Here is a 23249-nt window from a genome sequence, read left to right on the forward strand (position 1 = left end):
GAGAGTCTTGTATGCTAAAAGCATTCGCGGAGTCGAAAGAGTCAAAGAATCAAAGGCACAACCAAATGCGATCTTAATTCAAATTCTAATTGCAATTATTTTTAGCTTCTAAGCAAAATGAAAACTAGATTTTAATGTGCTATCGCTGCTAAGTTTCACAATTAACGCACGCGGGGGGTAAAACGTAAAGCAAAATGTTTTTTCAATTTATATGCGAACGCGTTTGGAGTATTTTTCGCCTCCCTAGATGACTATTGTAAATACATAAACATAATGAAAGCAAATTGAAATTAATTTGTTACAATGAACGCTGAATTTTAGGCCAGATTAATAGATTAAAGAAAACAATTGTGTATAAATAAATTAGTGGGCTAAGAGTGTAAGGGAAAACTGCGAACCAGCGAACACAGAGAGCCAGGAATTTGCTCCAAAATATTATCAATTTAGCAAGAAACAGGGAAACTATTTCATTCAAGTGGGTCACTAATTCTTTTAACCCATTAAAGAGGAACTAGTCTATGCCGGCTTATGCACACGCCTTAAATCAAGCCATAAAAGCTAGTCATAAATGACAAAAAAAAGGTAAATAGATTCTTTATAGGGTTATCAATGTATGGGCGCAGACACCAATTCGTTCAGAGTTACCGCTTTTGGGTGTACATTGAGTCACCACACTCAAAGAAAAAGTATGAACTAATTTTTCTAGCAAGAAGATTTACACTTTTCTTCATTTTAGATATTTTTTAAGCAATTTCTTCATTGAATATTTACATTTAAATGTGTGCAATTCATGCTTCATTGGCAGTTTATTCTGTTCTATGATGACTTCAAATATTTGATAAAGAAGATAACAGAATCATTTGCGCAAAAAATATATCTGAGGAGTACATAAAATGTGTATTTAAAATGTATTTTACAAGAAGAAAAAACAGCCTGTTATATCCAGACTATTAATTTTTCCACATATCAAATATAATTTAAATGAGAATTTCTACATCTTTGAAATTATTAAAATATATTATTCAGTCTTCAATTCTCTGAACAGAAATTCCTTCAACATTTTAATGACTTCAAATGTTTGATAACAAATATTTCAACTTCAATTTAAAGTACAGAATAATGTAGGGGCAGAAAATCTCTAAAAAAAATCCTGTCCAGCAATAGAAATTCTACAACATATTTCCTTTCTTTGAGTGTGGTGTAACTAGGCATATTTTTTGGTAGAAAGTATCAATTCATATACTGGCATATATACTTTATTCTGAGTGCATCTGATTCGTTATCGTGTCCGTTCTAAGCTGATAAAGTTTTTCCACGCCCAAGCAATACTTTCCTCGCTATGGGCATGCTTAGTACAAAGCTACAGCACGAACGAAATGGATGGTAAGAAGAGCTGCTCTGCCAGGAGTTCAGGGTTCCCAGCCTCAATCAATGCACACTCCTTACAGGTCACTCTTGGTTGCACTACAGTAACGGAATTGTTCCCCAGAACGCCGTTGTGGCTGGCCACGATTCGGATGGCGACACCATCTACGTGGGACGCGCCTTCTACAACAATGACATGCTGCCGGCCAAGGTGATCCCGAACAAGGGCAAGGCCTACGTGGCCTATGCTGGCGCTGAGGTGGAGCTGGACAGCTACGAGGCGCTCAGTGGCCTCAACTACGAGTGGCTGGCCGCGGAGAACGGTGACGTGCCGCCCGGCGCCGTCAGGGTTGGCCAAAATGTCGACGGTGAGGCACTGTATGCGGGACGTGGCTACCACGCCGGATCTCTGACCGTGGGCAAGGTGCATCCGTCGCACGGTTGCCTCTACATTCCCTACGACTCTGAGGAGGTGAAGCTCTTCGCCTACGAAGTGCTGTCGCGCCGCATGATGGCCAGATAGGTGCAACCCAGACCTCTGGTAAATCGCTAAATAAATTTGATACTTTTCGTAGAAAACTGATGTACGAGTGGTGCTTATCTGTTTCTAAATTGGTTGTAAAATGGCCAGACCTTATCGTTAGCAAATCTATTGGCTCTATTTATAAGTGTGGCTCATTGGCCAGGTATGGGATCGCTCTATATCTCTCTCTCTCTCTCTCTCTCTGTGTTCGCAGTTTTCCCCTAAAGTCCACCGTTTATGCAGGAAACAGTTCTAAGTTAACAAAAACCAAAATAATTATGGTAGTAGTGCTATAAATTAACGACTAAGTTCTCAACTTGCAACTAGCCTAGCGAAGATAATTATATTAAAGTCTAACTAAATTTTTGATATGGCAAGCAGATGGAAGACGAAGAAGAACCAATAGGACCAACTAAACAAATTATTAAACAACTCTACGAGTTGCAAAAGCTAGGCAACAACAGCAACGCGCACACACACACACATACAGAATATTTGTATACATTTTCAGTTAGAATTTGTATTTCTTTTTACACTTTTTCGAGTCCAAGCGAGCTTGCAAATGGTTTCCTCAAAATCAAACAAATCACACACAAATTTTGATAGAACAAAAAGGTTTTTGCATACAGAATACACACACACAAACACACATACACACATATGCCGCTGAAATCGATTGCTTGCAGTGCAACTAAAAAAAAACTATAACTAAGCGCAAAACTAATCAAAAAAGCACCTCGAAACCCCCCTCTTCACACACGACGACCAAGCAAATGTTTGTTATAAAAATAAATTGAAGTTTCATACGAGAAGCGTATCCCCTTAGCACTTAAGAGAACTCTTTATACATATACAAAAATAAAAAGAAAGGATAGTCCGAGCAACTAACTAGCTATCGTCAAGCGCTACTTGAACTAATCAAACACAAAAATTAAGAATTTGAAATCGAAATTGAAATTGTTTCTCTTGCATTTAAGTGAACTTTTCTAGGGCAACAAATTTTTGGAGCATTACAAAAAAAAACTGAACTATCAGCATTTCTGAATAAAAAAAACAATTGCATACATTATATTGAAAATTCAATAGTTTAACTAACACTACGCGTATTTACAGTCCAACATTTAGGTGTTCTTTAATCTAAAAGACTCTTAACATAGTCCGCGTCTTCCTGCACAAATTTCTCGGCCTGCTCCGCGGGCACCTCAACGCTTTTGTAGTTATCCAAACCGATTTCATCCTCTTTTCTGGAATAAAATAAAGTGCGTTAGACAGGAGACACATGAATAGAGCACTCTGCGGCTGCACGCACTTGATCAAAATATCCACAACATTCTCGCAGGCCAGCAGACAGTCACGATCGAGGCCCACGCGCGCCTCCCACTTGTGATATTCGCGCAGAATTTCATAGGCGCCCTTGGCACGCAGTATCTCACGACTGCGACGCGTGGAGCACAGCTGGAGCAGGCATTCCAGCAGCATCTTGCGCAGATCTGGATCCGTTTCACGGCGCTTGCTTTCGGGCAGGTACTGTGAGAGAGAGAGAGAGAGAGAGACGAGGCTTAGCCGGGTGACTGGAACGATGGATAGCCGACTCACCTGCAGCTCAATGGGCAGCATATCGTTTTCCTCGTCGCTAAACTCCTCTGGGCCGCACAGTGGCTGCAGTATGGCCACCAGTATGTTGTCATCTTCGCCTAGTATCACGTTGTGGTAGACCGCATCGAAGCAAACGTTCTTCAGTATGCCAATGGTGCCGCCGCGACGCACCACATTCTCCTCGTACGAGGCAAAGGGCAGCAGCTTCTCCAGCAGCTGGTAGCGCGCATGGCAGCACAGTTCACGGCCGCGCGGCACCTGCGTCAGGTTGCAAAAGATGGGCGCCAGGTAGTGGAGATGCGCCTTTTTCTTGTTGAAGTCCAACTGGGCAAAGGCTTGGGCCAGTCGCGGCAGCGTCTGCTCGCCACGCTCCAGTATGTCGAGTATCTCGTGCACCAGGCTCTCGACGCGAGTCAGATTGCTGAGCACCATGCTCCAGGGATCGGCCAGCGGTGACTGATCGTCGCCAATGTGTTTGGCAGCCACCTCCACAATGGCAAAGGGCTGCAAACAATCAAGGGGAGGGGCCATGAGTGTGTTCCCTTTAAGGGGGGTAGCTGCACCTCTTACCGGCTCGATTCTTTTGGCCAACTGAAACACTTTGATGGCGCACTCCTCCTCTGCCGTGAGATTTATAAGGCTGAGCACTGCATCCTTGGCCACCGTGTGGTTCTCGTCGTATGTCAGCCCAAAGATGGCCATCAGCAAGTCATCCAGGCCGAGTATGGCCGCTTTGCCCTCGGCGCTGCCGGTGAGACCTGAAAAATGCATGGCATGTGACGTCACTGTTGCTCACACAGAAACCAAAACATGCCGCACGTGGACTGGCAATGGTTGGCCTGCCACCTGTTTGTGCCTTGCACTCACCCAGCACGTGTGTCAGAGCCACCGCCTTGAGGTCCAGCCGTTGATTTGGCTGCATAAACTGCACCAGTTCGCTCACAACTTCCATATTCGCTTGTATTTTTATGTATTTTAAATTATAGTTAATTCTTTTTATTTCAGTGTGACCGCGGAATTATCGATACAATATACCGCACAGCCCACAAAAGTGTACCAAAATATACATTCTCATTTAAAAAATATACCGTAGTCTTAAATCAGATTGATCGATTTTGATGTTCTATTTGATATTAATAGCTTGCAAAGAATTTGAACTCTGCAACAATAATTTAATAATTTACTAAAAACGCCTTTAATTCAAAATATAGATAGCTGCGCGCGCTGTTGATAGCCAGGGAAACTCTCTCCTGCGATAAACGTAAATCAACCGATAAGTTGTAGCCACTACTGCGAAACGCTGTGCAACAGAAGCTGGCTGATCTGATAGCAATGAGCTTTGGACATTGAGCACAAGAGGACAATTATTGGGCGCTGAAATTCAAAATTAAAAACTTACATTGCTGCGAGAATTACTCAAAAGGCAGCAGCTAAAAACATCAGACCAAGTTAAGTATTGTATTTTATTATGGTTTATTAATGTTTATACAATTTTTCAGGCACCCTTGCGAACGCTCACCAACTGCGCTCCATCTTTGGTCTCCTGCTGCGTGTGCGTCTTCCCAGCCGTCGACTGTCGTTCTGCATGCCACTCACCACCCTAATGATGAATCCCTTGACCTGATAGATGTCTGTGAAGAGTCCAGGATGTGCGCCACCGATTTGTGGTCCCCAGGCCACAATGCCGCACAGCTGATCCCCGGCGGCGGTGACGGGGCAGCCGAACTCGTACATGCGATACCTGCCACGATTGAACTCACGCGCACAGGCAATCGTCTCGGAGATCCTCAGCCTGTGTTTCTCATACTGCGGCTCGCAGTCGCGCTTCTCCATGAGCGCCACATCCTCGGTGCTGGTGCGATCCGTAGAGTCCGTGGGATCCAGGCCACAGGCCACCACCGTTAGCTTCTCGTAGCTGCGCAGCGGCTGCTGGCAGAGCGTCACAAAGTGCTGCTCGTCCTCCTGCAGGCTCCTGCGCAGCTTCACCACCGCAATGTCCATGTAGTTGTCCGGATAGCGATAGCCGTTGGGCACATGAACGCTCTCAATCAGCGCGTAGTTGCTCGAACCATCCAAGTCGGGACCCACGAGCTCCACGCGCGCAGTGTCGAGCCTCTTGCGGTGCCTGTGCAAGCAGCTGGCCGAGGTCAGCACATACAGCGGACTGTAGTAGGAGGCGCCGCAGGCGAATCTATTCCCGATCAGAATGTGCAGCAGCCAGCGGCCCACGTGGCCGCCCTCCGTCAGCCGGTAGCCATCTGTGTTGACTGTACGCACGGCTGGCTTGACATGCAAATCGGGATTCGCGGCAATGGCCTTGGGCTTAGCTGTCAAAGCGAAGGGCAGCAGCAGCAGCAGCAGCTGCAGGTGGAGGAAATTCCTGTACTTGGGCTGCATGGCTGGCACTGGCTCTGGTCGTTTGGGTTGGGCAACTGCTGGGAAGTTTTTGTGGCAAAACTGTAGCTGGAGAAGTCTAATTTTTGTAAGCTGAAATGTCAGGGCTGTTTGGACGTGCATGTTAATGGGTCGCGGATCCAAAGTGGAACTAAAGCAGAAACAAACCAGAGGAGGGTTTGGCTTTTGATTGATGTTGGGATCCATGGAACTATGTCTATGGCAGGTCCTACTGTTGAACGTTTTTATGGGAAATAATTAACCCAAGAAATTGTAGCAGCTTTAAGAAATATTAACCATAATTACAGCACCTCACAGGCCACGCTTTTATTGAATTTATTCGTATTTAGTATTGATTTGAAAGCCATAACCTCAGACCTTAGCCCATCAAAATCCCGTACTTTTCTGCCCGCTCGCTTCCATATTTAGTCAGTAAAAATATCAGTAAAAAACAGAACCAGTTGATTCAGTGGCTACAAATAAATGCGGCCCAAAGGGTAGCCTTATTTTTAGTACCAATCTCCACCCTAAACGAGTGCGTAAGTGCTTGAAGTAACTCAAAGTAACTCTCCATCAACGTTGTGCTTTTTTTTGCGCAGTCATTCGAGGCGACAGTGACTGTCATTGTTTTGCAGCGTTAACGCGTTTTCGCACAATAAATTTCGCACTTAATTGATTCTTAAATGCTGAAACAAAACAGCAAATGATTAATGAGCGAAAACAAAAAGAAAACGAAACTGGTGCAGCAGTCAATAGTTAGGATCGGAGATTGAAAGCTATGCAGAAATTGTTGTCAAGCTTTCAGCTATTTTGGTAGCCCGTAAAGGGAGTTGAATGTCTCCTCCTTGAACGCCTCACCTGCCCAGTGGCCCCTTTCTTGACAGAGACTGCGACTAATCGGTTTAAGGGGCGTGTCAAGCGATGTGATCTGGGGGTGTCCTCTTATGCAAGCCCCCCGTTTGACGTGAGAAGAACGTGAACAAGGTTCCAGTCCGATTCGATTCGATTCGATTCGGGGCTGGGGCTACGTTAATCATCGCAGCCGCCGCCTCTCCGCTTTGTGCCTCGAGTTCAAGTGTAAGTTGGGGTACAAAAAAAAAAACAAAAGGGGGAGCGAAAAACCCGCTTAGGCTCTGGTGACATCACAACCGGGTTTTCGGTCGGCCCACTTGCGCACTTGCCTGCCCGCCTAGCGGTACTTTACGCTCGGGCCAAAAATAACGAGGGAGGTGGGCGACTATATTTTTGTGTATTTCGGGAACTGCGTAATTTGGGTTTCAAGTACAAAACTGGACACTGAACCCGATCGGACCACACTTCCTGCTCGTAGGGCAAACCCTCGGACTATTGGTTTGGATTTTTGGCTGATGTGCAGTGGATCACGTAGGCCAGCAATCGGTCGGTGTATCCCACGGGACCATCGCCGGGCATTGACAGTCCAGCCACGAAGTGTCTCTGCGCGCGCACCCAACATCGTCAGCTGGATGGACGATGGACAATCATCTTCCAGCGGTCATTTATAATGCCAATCGGTTCGCACGCACCGTTTCGTTATACTTTGTCACATATTCCGCACATAATTCGGCGAACGTTCACGTCAGAGTTCTGCCTCGAATGCGAAATGAGGCGCAGAGCGCGTGCGCGTGCGCGGCTCGCTTCTGACGTTCGTCGTTAGCCCATTTGCCTATTTGTAGACCAGGAAGAATAACACCCATCAACAGGTGATCATCAGCAGGTGGAACTATGAGTGGCAATATTTTCTGTTGATCTGTTGTTTTGTTCTGCTTTATTTTCCATGGAAACTTTTGGGCTCAGCTTAATGAAAATTCATTTGGCATTCGAATTTGTTAGCAAATTACATTTATAGTAATTATTTTTGGTCAATCAATAATCACTTTAGCCAACAGTATAATATTAGCAGCAATTCCTTGCCTTGGTAGCTCCACTTATAATTTATTTGCTGCTTTCAAAATAAACCCCAAGTGTCATTATCCTAATGAACAATAGGAAGTGTTTCCCATCAAATGCGAAAAGTCCCCACTTATTCCCATCTGTTTTTAGTGTTAAAATCTTTAGCAAATTCTTGGCCCACAGTCTGCATACAAATTGCTTGTAATTTCCGTGCATACATATGTCCGTGACTTGCTTTTGTTTTCGATTGGCAACAAGTTCTCTGCTTTGTTGGTGGGGGTTTCCCTTTCCTTTTACCGCATTTTTAATGATTTCCATAGAACTGACTTTTTACATTCCGCTAGTCGCATCAACAACAATAACAGGGGTTGAAAAACAATTCTTCTTAGTTATCCAAGGGAGGAAGGAGCTGGCTGGGTGCTGGGAGCAACCCGTTTCATCTGATATCCTTGTTGATGGCACAGCTTTTGTTGTCCTGTTGCTTTTATTGCATAGACAAGCAGCAGCAACGAAGGCAAGGGAATATTCTGTTGCAGTTGAAAGAGTACAATTTTGCCAGGAGTATAAACATTTTGCAGCTTTTTCTTTTTTAATGAAGGCCACAAAAAGAACGGAGCGCTGTGTCGTGTCTGGCGTAACTCGAGATGGTTAGTGATCTCTCTCGCCAGCGCACATCTGTTGCTGCTGGATGGATGTGTAATTGATTCTTCAGGAAGCTCAAAAAAAAGATCCTAAGATCGAGTGCAGACAGATCGGAAGCAGGGAGACCGAGCGAGAGATCGGAAGCAGAGAGATGACGTTGATGTGTGTGGATCCGAAACGGGCACTGGGACGGACTCTGGGTTCATTGATCAGTGTAATGGTCTTCCTTTGATCTTGAGTTACAGTTCAGTTAGGACTCTGGAGATGTGTAGCTTCCGTTTGCTTTCGTTTGTGGGTGTTCCCTAAGGAGAGTTTCAGTTTCCCTTTCATTTCAGTCGGCAAACTGCTGGAATTTTGCTCTAATTTCTTCTAGAAATGTTGCTAAAGTTTTCTATTAGTTCGCTTAGAATGCTGCTGGGAGTTTCCTGTCCCTGTTGCCATGCCATAAATTGTAATCTTGTTAGCCCGAGAGATCAGCAGCTCAGAGCCTGAGGTTAATAACTTGACTGCCGTTGCGTCGGGCTGCTGCGTAACCCGATAGCCACCGCAGATCATCATCTCTGTCTCTCCCAGTCTGAGGTGCTTGACCGGCGTCTGGAACTGCCAGATAAAAACCTCTTTTATGCAACGAACAAAAAATAATATCAGCAGCCTGTAATCGAAACTTTTATGGAGATGCCTTTGAATTTTGTCGGTCGCTGCTGCTGATGATGCTGTTTGCTGCTGCCGTTGCCGTTGCCGTTGCTAATGTGACCAACTGACCTTTTCGGGCTGCCCCCAGGAATCGAAGCTAATGACCGCCATGAACTCGGATATGCGATAGGGTTGGTGGCCATAGCAAAAGGTGCATTCACAGCACCCTCAGGACCCAATTAAAGTTACCTAACCTCCCCCCACACACACACACACACGTAGAGAGAGCGCAGACCCACCCATTACCCATTGTATCCTAAGCAGCCACTTCCTCTACCGCCACCAAAAAATACTGAGAAACGGCGAAGTTACAGCGTAGCTGCGCCATCTAACGTGTTGCAAGCGAACATGTGGGACAGGGATGTGCGTTGGGGTTGGGTGTGAATGCGTGGGGTGTCGGTTGTGTTGTGTTGGATCTATGGGTTGGGTGTCTGTTGTGTTGTGTTGGCTGCTACACGTTTTATTTGTTGCGGTAGTCTTTGACGATACGGTGGGCGGAGGCACGTGTAAATGAAATAGGTGTGGCACTTAGGGGGAACACACCCGGCAACGGAGATGCAGCAGGAACCTCTCTTAACTTTGCAACTTCCCTTACTCTAAGCAAAGATAACTGCAGATTAGTGAGTGTAAAGTGTGTTGGAGATTCCCTTAGCCATGGCTGAAATCAATGCATAATCAATAGGGCCAGTCCACAAAAGTTTCATGCAACTTTTGCTGTCAAGTTTGAAACTTGCCGGAAGTTTCCGTTTCCATTAGCATGTCAAATGGTAAAGAAGTTGCTGTCAGAGATGAACTTTGTGCCAAGTTAACACAGATACAGATATACACAGATACGCACTCTGGTACTTGGCAACAACAACACTCCAACAAGTGTCGCCGCCAAGCGAAAAGTTACATCACTCGAGAGGCAAGTGCCAAAAAACGTAGCTTCTAGTGGGAGGAGTGGGCCACAGACACATCCACAGTCAGAGTCCCAGCCACGTCCATGTTGTGTTTACCACCCGAATGGTGCCAGGAGCTTGCAACTCGAACGTGTGTGCAGGAAGTGTGTAGCGAACGCACCCAAAGGCAGTGCAGAAAAAAGTCACCAAAACAGTTCGCAACGAACCTTGAACGCAGCAGCAGCAAGACAGTCCCTCCGAGTGGCCGTGTTCGACTGCCGAGTTCGAGTCGCGAGTCCCGAGTTTCAACTCCCAGCAGTCACAGTCCCAGTCCCAGTCCCGTCGATATGGCAACACGGAGCGTAGCAGCAGAGGGGGTTGTTGGTAATACGCTGCTGCCGTGGCTGCTGTCCTCGTTCCTGTTTGAGGACTCGTTGCGCCTCGACAACTTCGGTTCGTGTTCGGTACGGTTCGGTTTCGGCTTTGCTGCCACTGCCGCTGCACTCGTTGCGCCAGAGAGATTTTTGAAGTTTCGAATCAGTCGCCGCCGACTTGTTGGGTCATTTGCATATAAACGAGAACAGAGCCACAGTGACAGGCGCAGCCAATCGCCCTCAAACTAACTATCAAACTAACTCGGGAAACAGTGACAGGAGCAGCAGCAAAACTAATTCTCGGAATCGCTCGGGAAACAGTAGCCAACGGAGTGCATTAATTAATATCGCAGCCATCGCAGTAAATTGTTGAATTAATTAACGATCGATTAGTGCCAGACAGCGCCTGTCAATTCCGATATTTAAAGTGAAATTCGCATCCAAAAATTCTTCCCACTGAGTGAGTAATTTTTGACATCTTTCATTTTTCGCCGTACCTGTTCAACCCGAATACTTTACCAAAACTTTGTGCATTGAGGCATTCAAAAGATGTCGCCGCAGTACAAAATTTAATTAAATTGGAAAATATTTTGCTTGGTTTTTGGTGTGAATATTGTGTGAACAGCCAAAGCCAGGCCAAAGTGCTTTTTGACCAGGCTTAATTGGACCAGGCAAAGTTTGGTCGAGCAGGAGCCCTGCATTGCTGCAGCGCAATTATAAATTGTTTTGTTTTGTGATTCCATTTGAGAGCTAAGCGGCAGCTTTACGTGTCAAAGTTTAGGGGAATGAGATCGGACAGCTTTGCAAATTTTAGATTGCTCTCTCTGGGAAAGTGTGAAAATATTACATTATTTATGTGCTGTTTTTAATACAGTTTGGGTGGTTTATTTGCGGATATTATGGAGTGGTTTTTGCGAGACAAAAACTGCTTCAAACTATAACTAATTTATCATCGAAAAGTGTGTGTGACATTCGTTTTTTATCGATTGAAAAATATATTTACATACAAAATAAAGCTACTTCTGGATTTAGTAAAATTTAACCCTGAACTTCTACTTATATTCTTGGAAAGGGTTTGGCCCCTTTTTGATCGATAGAAAAATAATTTAGATATGCACCAGGAATAATTGTGTACTTATTACTTTTTAAGCCTGAACGCCTGAAAAAAGTGTTTAAAATACTTTATTGATTGACAAAAATGTTTACAGATTTTATAGGAATTATAGGAACAATTTTGGATTTCTTACAATTTAATCCTGGGCGATCATCCGCTTTAAAATGAATTATTTGTACTTGCAAAAAGGTCAAACTACTGCTAAAACACAGATAGATGAATTAGACGTACAGATAAATTAGCTTTAAAGGTTTACACTTTTTGTTTTAGTACAAATTTCTATAGTTTGTTAATCAGACTTTAGTGGAATTAAACAATTAAATACTTTCAGAATTAATACATTATTTTATTGATAAACAAAGTTGTCTACCCTTCAATTAAATTCCATTTCGTTTTCCCAATGATACAAACATTTTTCGCTACCTTCGAGACACTCCATTTCTGCACACTCCAGATCCCCCATAAATACTCATCAATTATTTGAAATGCCTTCAATTACAAACTGCGAACCTCTCTGACAAATCTGTGCACTTGTTAATCCGTTCTGACTGGGGCTTAAGCTGCTTGGCATCTCACTCAGAGCAGCTCTCAGGCAAAGCTCCTTGAGGAATGCCCAAGCGTATTCCCTTTGCGCACACACAAAACTCTGGCTCTGTCGCTGATTTGATTAGCAGGTGCCAGCAACGAGCCAATGAGATGAAAGCAACTGACTCCTCGAGCACGAACGGACAGTCATGAAATTTTAATTTAACTTCTTGCCTTTGGCGCTGTGTGCAAGTGAGTGCCAGTGCCAGTGACAGTTCCCCGTTCCACTCTCTGTGTCTGTGTGGGCTCTGTGTCAAGCCAAAGACAAACATTAACATTACGTGCCTTGGCATCCAACTAAAAATAAAGACAATGCAGTTTTATAGCAGCCATTTGGCAGCGGCCACGTCTTGTGAGTAATTTAAATGACTCTAACAGGGGGTAGACATGGGTATGCTAGTGCCCACAGTCTTTAGGCCACCTAACTACGCGCTATTATGGCTCATTAAAGTGGCGAAAAATTGTTTTCTTTTCGGTGTATATTATCCCGAGCTGCTAGCTAGGGAAATTGGAAGGAAGTGCGAGTTCTGGCAGCTACTTTTGGTGCATTTGGTTGAAGAATTTAGAGCAATTTTAGTGCCTGGAAAACCTCAGTTCAATGGCTCTCAAAGCTGCTCTTCACGTGTGTTTATTATATATTTTATTTTAAATTTTTACCCCTACCTTTTCTTTTATCTAATTATCTCTGGCAACCCAGCAGTCACAGCATCCGTAAGGGATGGGGCCTCAAAAACTGTAATGTTGCTTGTTAAGTGTGCATTTTTGTGTACATGTAATGCTGTTGCTTACTTTCAATTAGGCAAACGCACGAAGGGACAGACAGGAAGCGGAAATGGGCAGAAGCAGCAGCAGGGCAACAGGGCAGCAGGAGGAACCCAAACCCAAACTAGTCGTAGTCCTGGCAGCAAACCGCGCCGCTTGGTTAGAGTCTGTCGCCTGCTCTTTGACGGACTGCGTGTGTGTCTTCTGTGTGTATCTGTGTGCTTAATTGTACATTACGTATACGCTACATTTGACGCATTGTGGGTCCTGCGGCTGGCAGCTCTGGTTCTTTTGCCTTTTGCTGTTTGCCATTTTGCGGCTTGTATATTTTAATTAGCGCCTGTGCAAATATATATCCATGCGTTCCTTTGTGTGTTTGTATTTGTCTGTGTTTTGTTATTTTTGTGGCCTGTTTTATGGTCAACATTAGTCGAAAATTGTCGCATGTATTTTTACGGGCTCACACATTAGCCCGTGCACGTTTAATGGCAACATTATAGTTGATAAATTATTCAGAGAGGGAGCGAAAGAGGGCGGAGAGTCACTGTCCGAATTGCCATTACAATTGCACTTAATGGCATTCACTTATTGGATCGTTCGCTGCTGGCAAAATGCAAATCTATTTCGAGCGCCACCGCCCACGCTGTGCCGTTTGGAATGCATTGCCAATTAAGTGATTGATCCATAAAACATGATTAACTTTTAAGTGGGTCGCACATAGCTCGTACATAAATCAAAATCCTTTTGTGTGTGGGCTGCCTGGCTGCACAATGATTTTAATCGTGTAACTATGCCGCAAAGTGCGGCACATTATTTGGATGTGTGGCAGCGCGTTTCTGCGTATTCGAATGTTTTCCATGTAATTACATTCAAATATTTTTGTACTTTTATGCACGAACAAGCCGCAAATGAACTCTGCACAGGGGGAGTGGAAACAAGGAGCAAGCAGATGAACCCCTACTCAGGCCCAGAGCCAGACACTGGCCCAGACCCTGTACCTGCCGCGTATCCATAGCCCAAGCTGCTGCCCACATTCAAAGCTTTTTCAGTCTTTGTGTCCGTCTGTCACTTCGCAACAATTACGAATGCCGAACTTCTTTGTACCTTTTTTTGGGTCTCTTTTAATGAGCCAAAAATATTTAAATGAAAAATGTATCAAGGGGAAGGAGCAGTAAGTCTGAGGATTGCATTGGTTTAGTTGTTGCTGCTGCTGCTGCTGCTGTGAATTTTCACGCTTGCATGAGCTTTTCTCAGCTTTCACATTTGTTTTTGGCATGTTGGGAGCAGCAATGGGAGCAACAGGGAAAGGAGCTTTAGACTCTACCTTCGCTTTGCCGTAAAATATTTAAGCACCTCTGAATGCACTCACACATTTATGAAAGTGTAAATATTTAATGATGGCCCACACAGTTCACAGAGATTTTTTAACAAGAGAGAGACCAAAACTCTGCACACGGCCATGGCTGAATGGTTGCCTCTGCCATGGCTCTAGGTTCTGGGTTTGCTCTTGGGTTTCTCTTTCTCTCTCTTCTAGCCGGAAGTATTTTACACGAGGGCAATGCCTGTGGTGCCCGTTAGCGGTTGGCGGTGGCGTATGGCACACAAATGGTCCAGCATGCATTATTAATGTGTCCAGCCAGTGCCACTCCCACTCGTTGCACGCAAACGTGACATCTTTAATAACAAGCGGAGAAAATTATGCGCAGCATAATTAAATTCGCTGATAAATGAGTCGCCGCCTTCTTAATCAAGTCAGCAAAAAGGCTGCAAAAGAACAGCAAAAGAACTCCTCGGAGGAGCAGCAGGAGCAGGCAGAAAAAAAGAAAAAGTATGATGGAGGTAAAAGTAAGAGTAAAAGACAGGCAAAAGACAACGCAGGCCAGTAATGAAAGCCATTAAAAATGGCGGCGGTTTAGCTGGAAAATCGATGGGCAACACCAGAGGCGGAGGCACGAACAGAAATGCAGGCCAAAAGGTGGCAACTGGCTGTCAATGTGTGTGGCACGCACACGGGGCAGCCGACGGACTCCACCCAGTTTCTATTTTGCCCTTTTTTTATGGTTTTCAAACAGGGAGACACACGGGAAAAGACACAGACTGGGACACACAAGAGCCACACACAAGAGAGACACACGCGGAGCAACAGTCACCCATTGGCATACCCGGAAAATGTGCCACACACATCTAGCCGGCTATCTTTTATTATTATTGATATTAAAGGCTATTTTTAAACTGTGATATAACCCAGCAGCGCATCGCATGCAGGCCAAAGCGAAAGGAGTAGTCAAGGAGGAGCGCAGAGTGAAGTGACCAACCCATTAGCTGCAGCTGTTTCGAGCAGGTTAATTGGCCACGTCCTTGAACGCTCGCCACAGCTAAATGAGTTTATAAAAGTTTGAGCTGGAGGAGCAGAGCAGAAAATATATTTATGACCATAACTCACACAGGAGAGAGAGAGAGAGAGAAACGCAGCAGACGGAAGGCTGTCAGCAGTCATGAATAATTCACATTAATGTGAAGCTAATGAAAATGCTACGCCCACACTGCCATTGATATTCGTTAGTTCTGATTGACTGGCATTCAGTCAGCTTTCTGCTTTATGGCAGCATATTGTTGGTGGCAATCAATGCCTGATGCTTGCTTGTCTTGCGGTCAGTTCTAGGTGGACTGGACTGTCGCTGGCTTGTGCACCTTTGCCTGCTGCTATCTTGTCCTCGAGGCTGCCACACAATCAGCTATTTTTCAATGCTAATCCAAGCAGCACCTGTGCCCTGACAGCCCGAGTCCACGCGCATTCCAATTGCTGTCCCCCCCCACGTCGAACTTGACAAGTTGGCAAACAGCAAACGCGATTGAAAGTGCAAGGCAAGAGTGCATTAAAAATTCATTAAAATATATGTACACTCCAGGGCAGACATCGCTCGTGGCAACCAACCGCTCGTGGCACCATCAGGGACATAAAAAAAAGTGTCCAAGGAAACAAAACATTTGATTTACAGTGCTCTGCTGTGGCTCGTCTGGCCATGTCAGGACGCCCCATGGTGCCCGAGTAGAGCCGCAACAAGGAGACTCTAATTGGCACAAATTTTCAATGCTCGATGCATGCTGCGCGGTTCCGAATGGACAGGGTCCATGCTCAGTGTCCAGAGTTGTGCCTCCTGTTTTGCCCCCAGGTTGTGCCCAGAACTTCTTCATGCTCGTCACGTAGCTGACTGCTCGTAATGGAATTAAACAAATTACTTTATGGTCTCGCAGTGGGAAATGTTAAATGTAAAATGTAAATTTTCAGGCAACAGTCTCAGAATTCTGCAGGTGGAGGATACACCCAGAGATCTCCAGCTGTAAGTCCCAACCCTAGTCCTGGGTGAGAAGAGCGAGAGTTTTGTACGTGACGGTTGGCATTGCTGGTTTTTCTGCTGATTCTCCACTTTTACGGCACTCGGGCCGGGCGAATGTCCTGACAATCGGCAAGTTCATGCCGGAGTCCTGGTCTGTTGTTCTTGAACCTTGTGGCACAATTGTGTGCGGACAACTGTGCGGCAAATAATTGCATGGAATTCACTCTCAAGGTTCACTGACATTCGCCACAGCGCCACAATTTGATTAAGTGCAATGCAGCGAGGGGGCGATAGAGGATTGAGTGTTGCCCCAAGGCTGCTTAGGGTAACGTTTACTCGCTGTGGCATGGCAACGAGGCAATCACAATGAAATGCAATTATGTGCAAGCTCACGACACTTCTCAGGGTACAGCTCCCTGCTCCAGACCCCTCTCAATGCCACACAACAAATTGCATTAGAGCTCGCCGCTTGTGCTCAAGTTCAGCGCTTACTTATCCTGCGTATCGCGTAAATTGCTTATTAGTCCTTACTCCAAGAACGGCATTTGCATAGCCAAAAGATGCTGCAAGCCAAGAGCAACCCTTTCGTGCGGTACATGTCTGGCATATATTTCAGCGAAGGTGAAATAAAGTCTGTCTGCGTGCTTCTCTCTTTTCTCAAGCTCAAAATATGCCACACTCGACCAAAGCGCTTTTGTGCCCGGCACAAAGGTGCGCCCGAAGGTTGCCGTGGTGTGCGGTCCGAGTGCCAGAGGTGACAAGGAGCGGGATGGCGTTGTGGGTGCCAGAGGTGACAAGTAGCAGGCGGGGCTTAGAGAGCCTTATAACAACATCACACATACGCTTTGTCGCTGCTAAATGCCGTTTACTTTTTGCTATTTTTTTGTTCCATATTTTTTCTATATTTTTTTTTGTTGGAGTCCCTGCATCATGCAGGGCGTACATGTGCTCTGGGTCCAGTGTTGGCTTAAGACTACAAAAAATGCAACATTTTCCTACACTTTTCCAGCTAGAAAAAAAGCCAAGCAGCAGCAGCAGCAGCAGCAGCAGTGAGCGGCTGAGCCACGGCAAAAGCACTTAAGCAGCTCCCACTTACACACACAGCAGACACTCACAGACAGACAAACAGATAGACACAGAGACAGCCAAGAGCTGTCTGGCATAACAAAGGTTGAACCCATTTCCGTGCGGGCTCTGCTGGGGAATTTTTATCTACGCATAATTACTTAAATAAAAAGCTGGTCGGGGCAGTAGCGGAGAGGAGGGAAAGGTGGTACGTGTGGCTGTTGTGTGTCCTGTCGACTGTGAGCCCAAAGTTATGCAACAGAGGAGGAATAACTAGACAGGATGTGGGAGAAGTGCTGCTCCATCTCCTGGCTCTCCCTCTGCTGCTCAGGGCCAAAGTCAGCAGCTCTTGTTGTGTGGCTTATTTGCTGCTGTTTTCTGTCGCAGCTGCCGAATCCACAGAGCCACCCAAGTGGCAAGGGGACTGCTTGACAGCGCCAACTCGGCCAGTGGACACAGCTGAACCAGGCAGAGTGCCAGAGAGCCAGGAACCTTCCCTCCCGTAGAACAAAGCCAATACACATTTTGCATGACTGCCGCTGGCATTATTTGTTGTTGCTTGTTTCTCAACTGTTTTGTGCTGCTGCCCGGCAAACTCTTTGTTTACTTCGTTGACCAAGAGAAATCACAGAAACAAAATTTAATTTTGTGCCCCATTTATGCCTCATTCATGAGCTCCGTGCTTGAAGGACTCTCGCAAATGCCACTCGAGGCTAATGGTAATCAGGAATTCATTCCATTCCATTCCATTCATATGCATATGCAAAACAATAAAATATTTAAAATATTTTCCATCTGTGGCACTTGATATGCAAATTCGTTTCACTTTTATTGCTGTTTTTTTTGCTACCTTTGGATTTATTTTCAAATGTATTTGTGGCTGCCGGGAGCTCACGTGTTGCCTGACGAAAACATTTGAAAAATCGTAAAATACGAGCAGCGGGAAACCCTACGCGCTCGCAACACGTGAAGCAGAGGCAGCCGCAAACTTCGTTTTGCGTGGGCGGGTGTGCGCGGCAAGTGCATAATCACATGCAAAACATTCACTCGCATCCACGTCAGAGGATTTACCTTTGGCAGCCACCCAACTCCAGCCACGTGGCAAACTAATCGTCATTGCTGGTTGGGCCCTCGAGGCTGTCAATGACAGATAGCGGCAGGCCACACTGCGTATGAGTGTTGTAATTTACAATGTGCGGGATACAAATAACGAGAAAGGTGACGAATATTAGATGTGCATGGGCAGTGATTCATGTCTAGACAGCAGCCATACAGCAGCAGCCTGCTCAGAGGTGGCAAAAGGTAAAGGAAAATTATGGGAAATGATTTATTTTGGGTAGGAAAGACTCCAGCAAAAGGAGAATCTGCCAATTTCTAATACAATTCTGTCCATTGTGATCTCTCTGTTCATTTTCTGATCAATTTCTGTGCATTACCTCTTACCCCACAGTGTGTAAACTTTAAACAGACAGCCAACAAACCACAGAACATGCCAGCAAAGGCAGCTCCCAGCACGCTTACCAGCCTGCTCCCTGCCCCAAAACAATTTTCCACTAAATTAACAACAAGCTAAAGGTGAGCAAAAAAAAAGGAGCAGCGACGAAACTTTGCCTCCGATATGCGCATTTGCTGTCAAATGGCTGGGCAATGATTTTACCACCCGCAAAAACATATTTTCCAACAGCAAAGCAACAAAAAGTCCACAATAAAAAGAGGAAAAACTGGCACGTGGAAAAGTTTTGTGAGCCTGCCCGGGAAAGGAGTTGGCAGAAAAAATACACTTGGGGGGAAATATTTACGGGCTGCGGCCCAGGCAGTGGAACATGGCGTATGAGTGACATATAAAACTTTAATGCATACTTTGGCGAAGGAGGAGCCGTAGCCACAGATAGCGGAAGCCTGGCCAAAGGAGCGGCTGAGCTGCTCGTAAATTACACAACGACGAACCAGTCCCCCCAAGGTGTCGCAGAGTCCACAAACCCTGAGATGTCTTTGGCGGGGCTAAGGGTGTAGAAAGTGAGGGCGCGCCCGCTGCTGACAGGCCCTCAGGCTGCCGCTAATTGCATTCATTTGGCAGGCTCCACTCTGGAGCCGTGTGCCACAGGAAATGCAGTTTCCGGCGAGCTCCTCAACGCCAGCCCCAGCCAATCGCTTTGGCATTAATCAAGCGAGGCGTTGACATGGTCGAGCGATGGCGATGGCATGGAGCAGCAGTAAGCCGGAAATCCTTTAGCACTTTCAAGTGCATTTCCGCTCAAGAAAATATAACGAGGAGCCGCAGGGAGTGGAGGAGAGCCTGCCCTCTGGCACGTTGCTGCGAAATTGTCATTTTTGCTGAAAATGTAACGGAAATGGCTTTGAGTAGTCATCGCTATTGGCTTTTTATGAATTGGCCTGAAGTGCCTGAAAGCATTGCGTTGCGCTGCGATCGAGAGTATGCTTTAGATTGTGACACAAACAGAGCAACATGCCACAGCCACAGCCGCGTGCCACTGCCCATCTACCCGACTTAGTTGCCGTCCATTACCAAAGCCGCTTGACTAACAGAATGGCTGCAGATTTGATCTATTGAATGGAATGTTTGTGCGGAAATTAAAGTTAAGCTTGCAACACTTTTGCAGCTGCACTCGGGGAGCAGCTCCCCTGTGAGACTCCCATTAATAACATTCGAAGCGTGTCACAAATATTGTTCCTTCATCCCCAAACGAATCTCGGAAAAAGGCGTTAAAACTAATCAATTTTTCGCATGATTGATGCCCAATTCTGGCACTGCATTCTATGTTTGCTCTTGCCCCCAAATGAAACTCTTGGCATTTGTCATCAACGCGTGTCGCTCTCTATCTGTCTCTCTCTCGGCCAACTTTGTTACAGTTCAATGCATGGCAGAGCCCCAGGACCACAGTTTAAAAGTCGCCGGCATAATCGCATCATCAGGCGAGATTGTGGCTTCAGGTCATCGCTTTTATGTTTCCAGTTGATGCGATATGCGATGTCCATTGTGCCCTGCTCCTGCCCTTTGATTGGCTTCTGCTCCATTGGTTGTCATATTAAAAATATGACCAGCCGCTGGGAAGCTGCAAGCGCAGAATGGCAGCTAATCAAATATGAAAATTGTGCACATGTGTTGGAAATCCTGAAATGCTATTAGCGGGCTGGCACCTTTGGCATTGCTCATCAGAAAATCTCATCAGCTCCACAGTTTGCAGCTCTCAATCAGCATTCAAAGTGGCATTCAATGCCAGCTGTTCATCCCGTTGTTATTGAGAGCAGGATATTGCAAAAGGGAGACGTTGGCAGAGGCAATAAAATGTCTCCCTCTCTGTGTGTGTTGATGCTTAATGCGCTGAAAGTCGGAGAGGGTCAATCAATCATTCGGAAACGGAAGGCAGAATGTGTCCCATTTGTTGCATAAATTGCAAGATTAAACTTCCAAGTGGCAGGCTCAGTCCGTGGGGGCGAGTGGGCAGCTATTTGCACATTCAATTGACGCCGTATATTTTTGGTAACAAATCAAACGAAAAGCCAGCGGGACTGGGGAAGGTGTAGCAACATGCGTGTGCAAAAAGGTGGCAGCTTTGGGCCCTGCTAAATGGTTGGGCAAACATTTTTATAGCTCGCTCGCTCCCCCCATTGTTCGCTGCCTGTTTTTCTTGGCCTCTATGCATATTTATCGCTAAAATTAATGATCAAAACAACAATAATCACATGTCCGCCACTTGTTTAATTTTTATTTCATTTTATTTGATTTTATTTTGTGTGAAGTTTTTGTTGCTCTTCATTTTTAAGGCAAACTTTGACGCGTGGCTGAAACTGGGTTGGGTTTTCGCTGGGTTTTGTGTGGGCTTACAGCGGTTAAATATGGGGCATTAGCCTGCTGCCCGATTTCACCTTGAAGTGCGGCATGTGGCGCTGTATTTTGTGCGCAACTGTACGCAGTTTGTGTGCTTGCGAGTTTGTCGGGTAAAAGATGCGTAAACTATTGTAATTGAAGTCTTAAAGTGCGGCCAAAAGTGCTGCGAATACAGCGCAGATTTAAGGGAATTTTGTTTAATTATTTAGCGTTTAGTTGTTAGTGAATTTTAAGAATTTTTTAAGGGCTGTCGGGCTACCCAAATTAAGAGAGTGCAGAACTTCAAATGTTTGTTGAGTTTAGAGTACTTCAAGACTTATCTGAGTCTGAGAGGGACTTACGTTTATTCTACAAACTTCCCATACAAAATGTAACAAATTTTTCGACTGAATTTAAGAGCTTTTCTGCGTGCTTTTTGCATTATGCCCCGTGAAACTATGCTGGATATGTGAACTCACTCTTTGACTTTGCCAGCAACAATAGGGCCATGGAGAAGCTTCCTTCGTCCATTGATGCGCAACATCTCACTCGCATATGCCATTCAATATTCTTTGCAGTATTCTTTGCCGTTTTCTTTGCTTCGTTGACTCAGCTCCAGCCCAGTGGCACTCTCTCTTGTGTGCACCTTGAACCCGGCTGCTGGGAGTCGCCTCCATTGTCGCCAGCTGCCTGTCAATGCTCAGACAATAATAATCCTGAGGCGCAGAGAGCATCTCCCCCCCTGCGAGCACTCATGTGCGTCGCCCTTCAACCTTAAATATCCAAAAAGCCAATGCACCTTAGCAGGCGGATGTTGAGCGGGGTAAAGGGTAGCGTGTGGGCATTGGGGCTGCCTCTGTGGTACGGGCTAAGAAGTGCAATTCTTGGCGTCTTGAATGAAAATTGTTGCCTGCATTTATTGCCATTTATTATGTACGCTATTTGCATATTATTTATTTGCACGAGTTTAATGAACCGCACGGGCAGCACCCCCTGCCGCTCCCTCAGCCAGCCCAATCTCTTACCCCTGGGCAGGTCATAGCCAGCAGGCAAACAGTCGAAATGCTTCCCACTTTTATTTGTGTGCCCTTGCAGGCGGCTCTCATGATTGTGACGGCAGAAGAGAAGGAAAGAAGCTGCCGATTCGATGTAAATATTATTAAAGATTTATCTGGAGCAAATTCTATTACAAAGTGCCACCAAATATTCTTAATTTACAGCAGCAAACGCTGTTAGGGCATTCAAAGTCTCGGTTGTGCCTCGTTTTGCTCTCAAAAGATTCTGTTTAACTCGTGGAAGCAAAAACAAAATGCAATTTCCCTTAATGCAATATTTAAATAAATGCATTTCCATCAATTGAATTTGGCGCCGTGCTGTAATTGTGTTTGCCGGAGTGCTTTTAAGGGCAGGGGGCAGTGGCAACTGGCAATCAAGCGGCCACAGTCCGTGTGTGTGTGTCCGTGTAATTTATCCAGCATTTGTGCCCAAACGAAGGCTGCATAATTCAATTTGTAATCAATAATGCAGCTGCCCGAGCCGAACTGGCACGGACACGATCGATGGGCAAAAAGGCAGCTCTCAATAGTTTTGTGCCACTAACCTAGATGGGGGCAGGCAGGGGCCACAGATGTAGGCACAGGCGGAACGGCCTCAGAGGTTAAGGCACGGCAGGACATTAACCCACAGCGCACTTTACACAGAGGCTCTCTGTCTGAGCCTACAACTGAGTCTCCGTTCTGTGCGTAATTCAATCCTTTTTTGTCCGAGGCAGCATCCCTGCAATGAAGATCGCTTTTGGAGCGTATTAAGTTCGCTTTTAGCCACGTGCCGGGCATCCTGTTCCACTGAGATCTCTGACATTTGTGGCTGCGAGAGGGAGGAACTCGAGCTGATTTGTGATTTGACTCTGCTTCACACTCTGTCGCTTGTTTGTTCACTTGTTCGCTCATCACGTTTAGCTATTGAGGCCATTAACACCTACCCGCTACACTCATACCCTCCCCTCTACTCGTCCTCCCTCCTTTAACCTCCTCCCATGCCATCACAACAATCTCTCTCTTAGTCAGCCCTTTGACTTGGTTTCGTTTTTTATGATTACTTGGCTGACTGGCTGAACGTTTTTTCTTCTCGTTTTATTTTTTGTGTTTATAAGTTGCGTATGCACTTGGAAATCAGTG

At 45.6% G+C, this 23249-nt stretch overlaps 3 protein-coding genes across 4 annotated transcripts; 1 reads left to right on the forward strand and 2 right to left on the reverse strand.

Annotated features, from left to right (window-relative positions):
* Nucleotides 1-1282: 1282 nt before the first annotated feature.
* LOC117585296 lies at nt 1283-4417 on the forward strand. The gene is made up of 3 exons (XM_034274725.1): nt 1283-1383; nt 1449-1900; nt 4412-4417. Exons 1-2 carry the CDS (start codon nt 1377-1379, stop codon nt 1886-1888), a joined length of 447 nt encoding a protein of 148 aa, XP_034130616.1. The 5' UTR covers nt 1283-1376; the 3' UTR covers nt 1889-1900; nt 4412-4417.
* LOC117585294 (protein HGH1 homolog) lies at nt 2926-4508 on the reverse strand. Of its 2 annotated transcripts, none has more exons than XM_034274723.1 (5): nt 4352-4508; nt 4056-4242; nt 3485-3926; nt 3198-3415; nt 2926-3132 (listed from the first exon to the last, which is right to left on the reverse strand). In XM_034274723.1, the coding sequence occupies exons 1-5, from the start codon at nt 4434-4436 to the stop codon at nt 3021-3023; spliced, it is 1044 nt and encodes a 347-aa protein (XP_034130614.1). In that variant the 5' UTR covers nt 4437-4508; the 3' UTR covers nt 2926-3020. The 2 variants fall into 2 exon arrangements, with proteins under 2 accessions (XP_034130614.1, XP_034130613.1); XM_034274722.1 differs by having other exon boundaries at nt 3485-3988; nt 4055-4242; nt 4352-4507.
* Nucleotides 4509-4938: 430 nt separating this feature from the next.
* On the reverse strand, nt 4939-6100 carry LOC117585295 (seminase-like). The gene has a single exon (XM_034274724.1). The coding sequence runs from the start codon at nt 6083-6085 to the stop codon at nt 5000-5002; it is 1086 nt and encodes a 361-aa protein (XP_034130615.1). The 5' UTR covers nt 6086-6100; the 3' UTR covers nt 4939-4999.
* Nucleotides 6101-23249: the final 17149 nt, after the last annotated feature.

This window comes from Drosophila guanche, unplaced genomic scaffold, assembly GCF_900245975.1.
Source record: "Drosophila guanche unplaced genomic scaffold, DGUA_6, whole genome shotgun sequence".
Lineage (NCBI taxonomy): Eukaryota > Metazoa > Arthropoda > Insecta > Diptera > Drosophilidae > Drosophila > Drosophila guanche.

Excerpts from the sequence above, each read along its gene's own strand:
- LOC117585294 (XM_034274722.1), bottom strand. The coding sequence starts at position 4,436 with ATGGAAGTTGTGAGCGAACTGGTGCAGTTTATGCAGCCAAATCAACGG. Across the intron at positions 4,243-4,351 it reads GGCTCTGACACACGTGCTGG|GTCTCACCGGCAGCGCCGAG; the intron begins GTGAGTGCAAGG and ends TGCATTTTTCAG. Across the intron at positions 3,133-3,197 it reads GTTGTGGATATTTTGATCAA|AAAAGAGGATGAAATCGGTT; the intron begins GTGCGTGCAGCC and ends ATTTTATTCCAG.
- LOC117585295 (XM_034274724.1), bottom strand. The coding sequence starts at position 6,085 with ATGGATCCCAACATCAATCAAAAGCCAAACCCTCCTCTGGTTTGTTTC.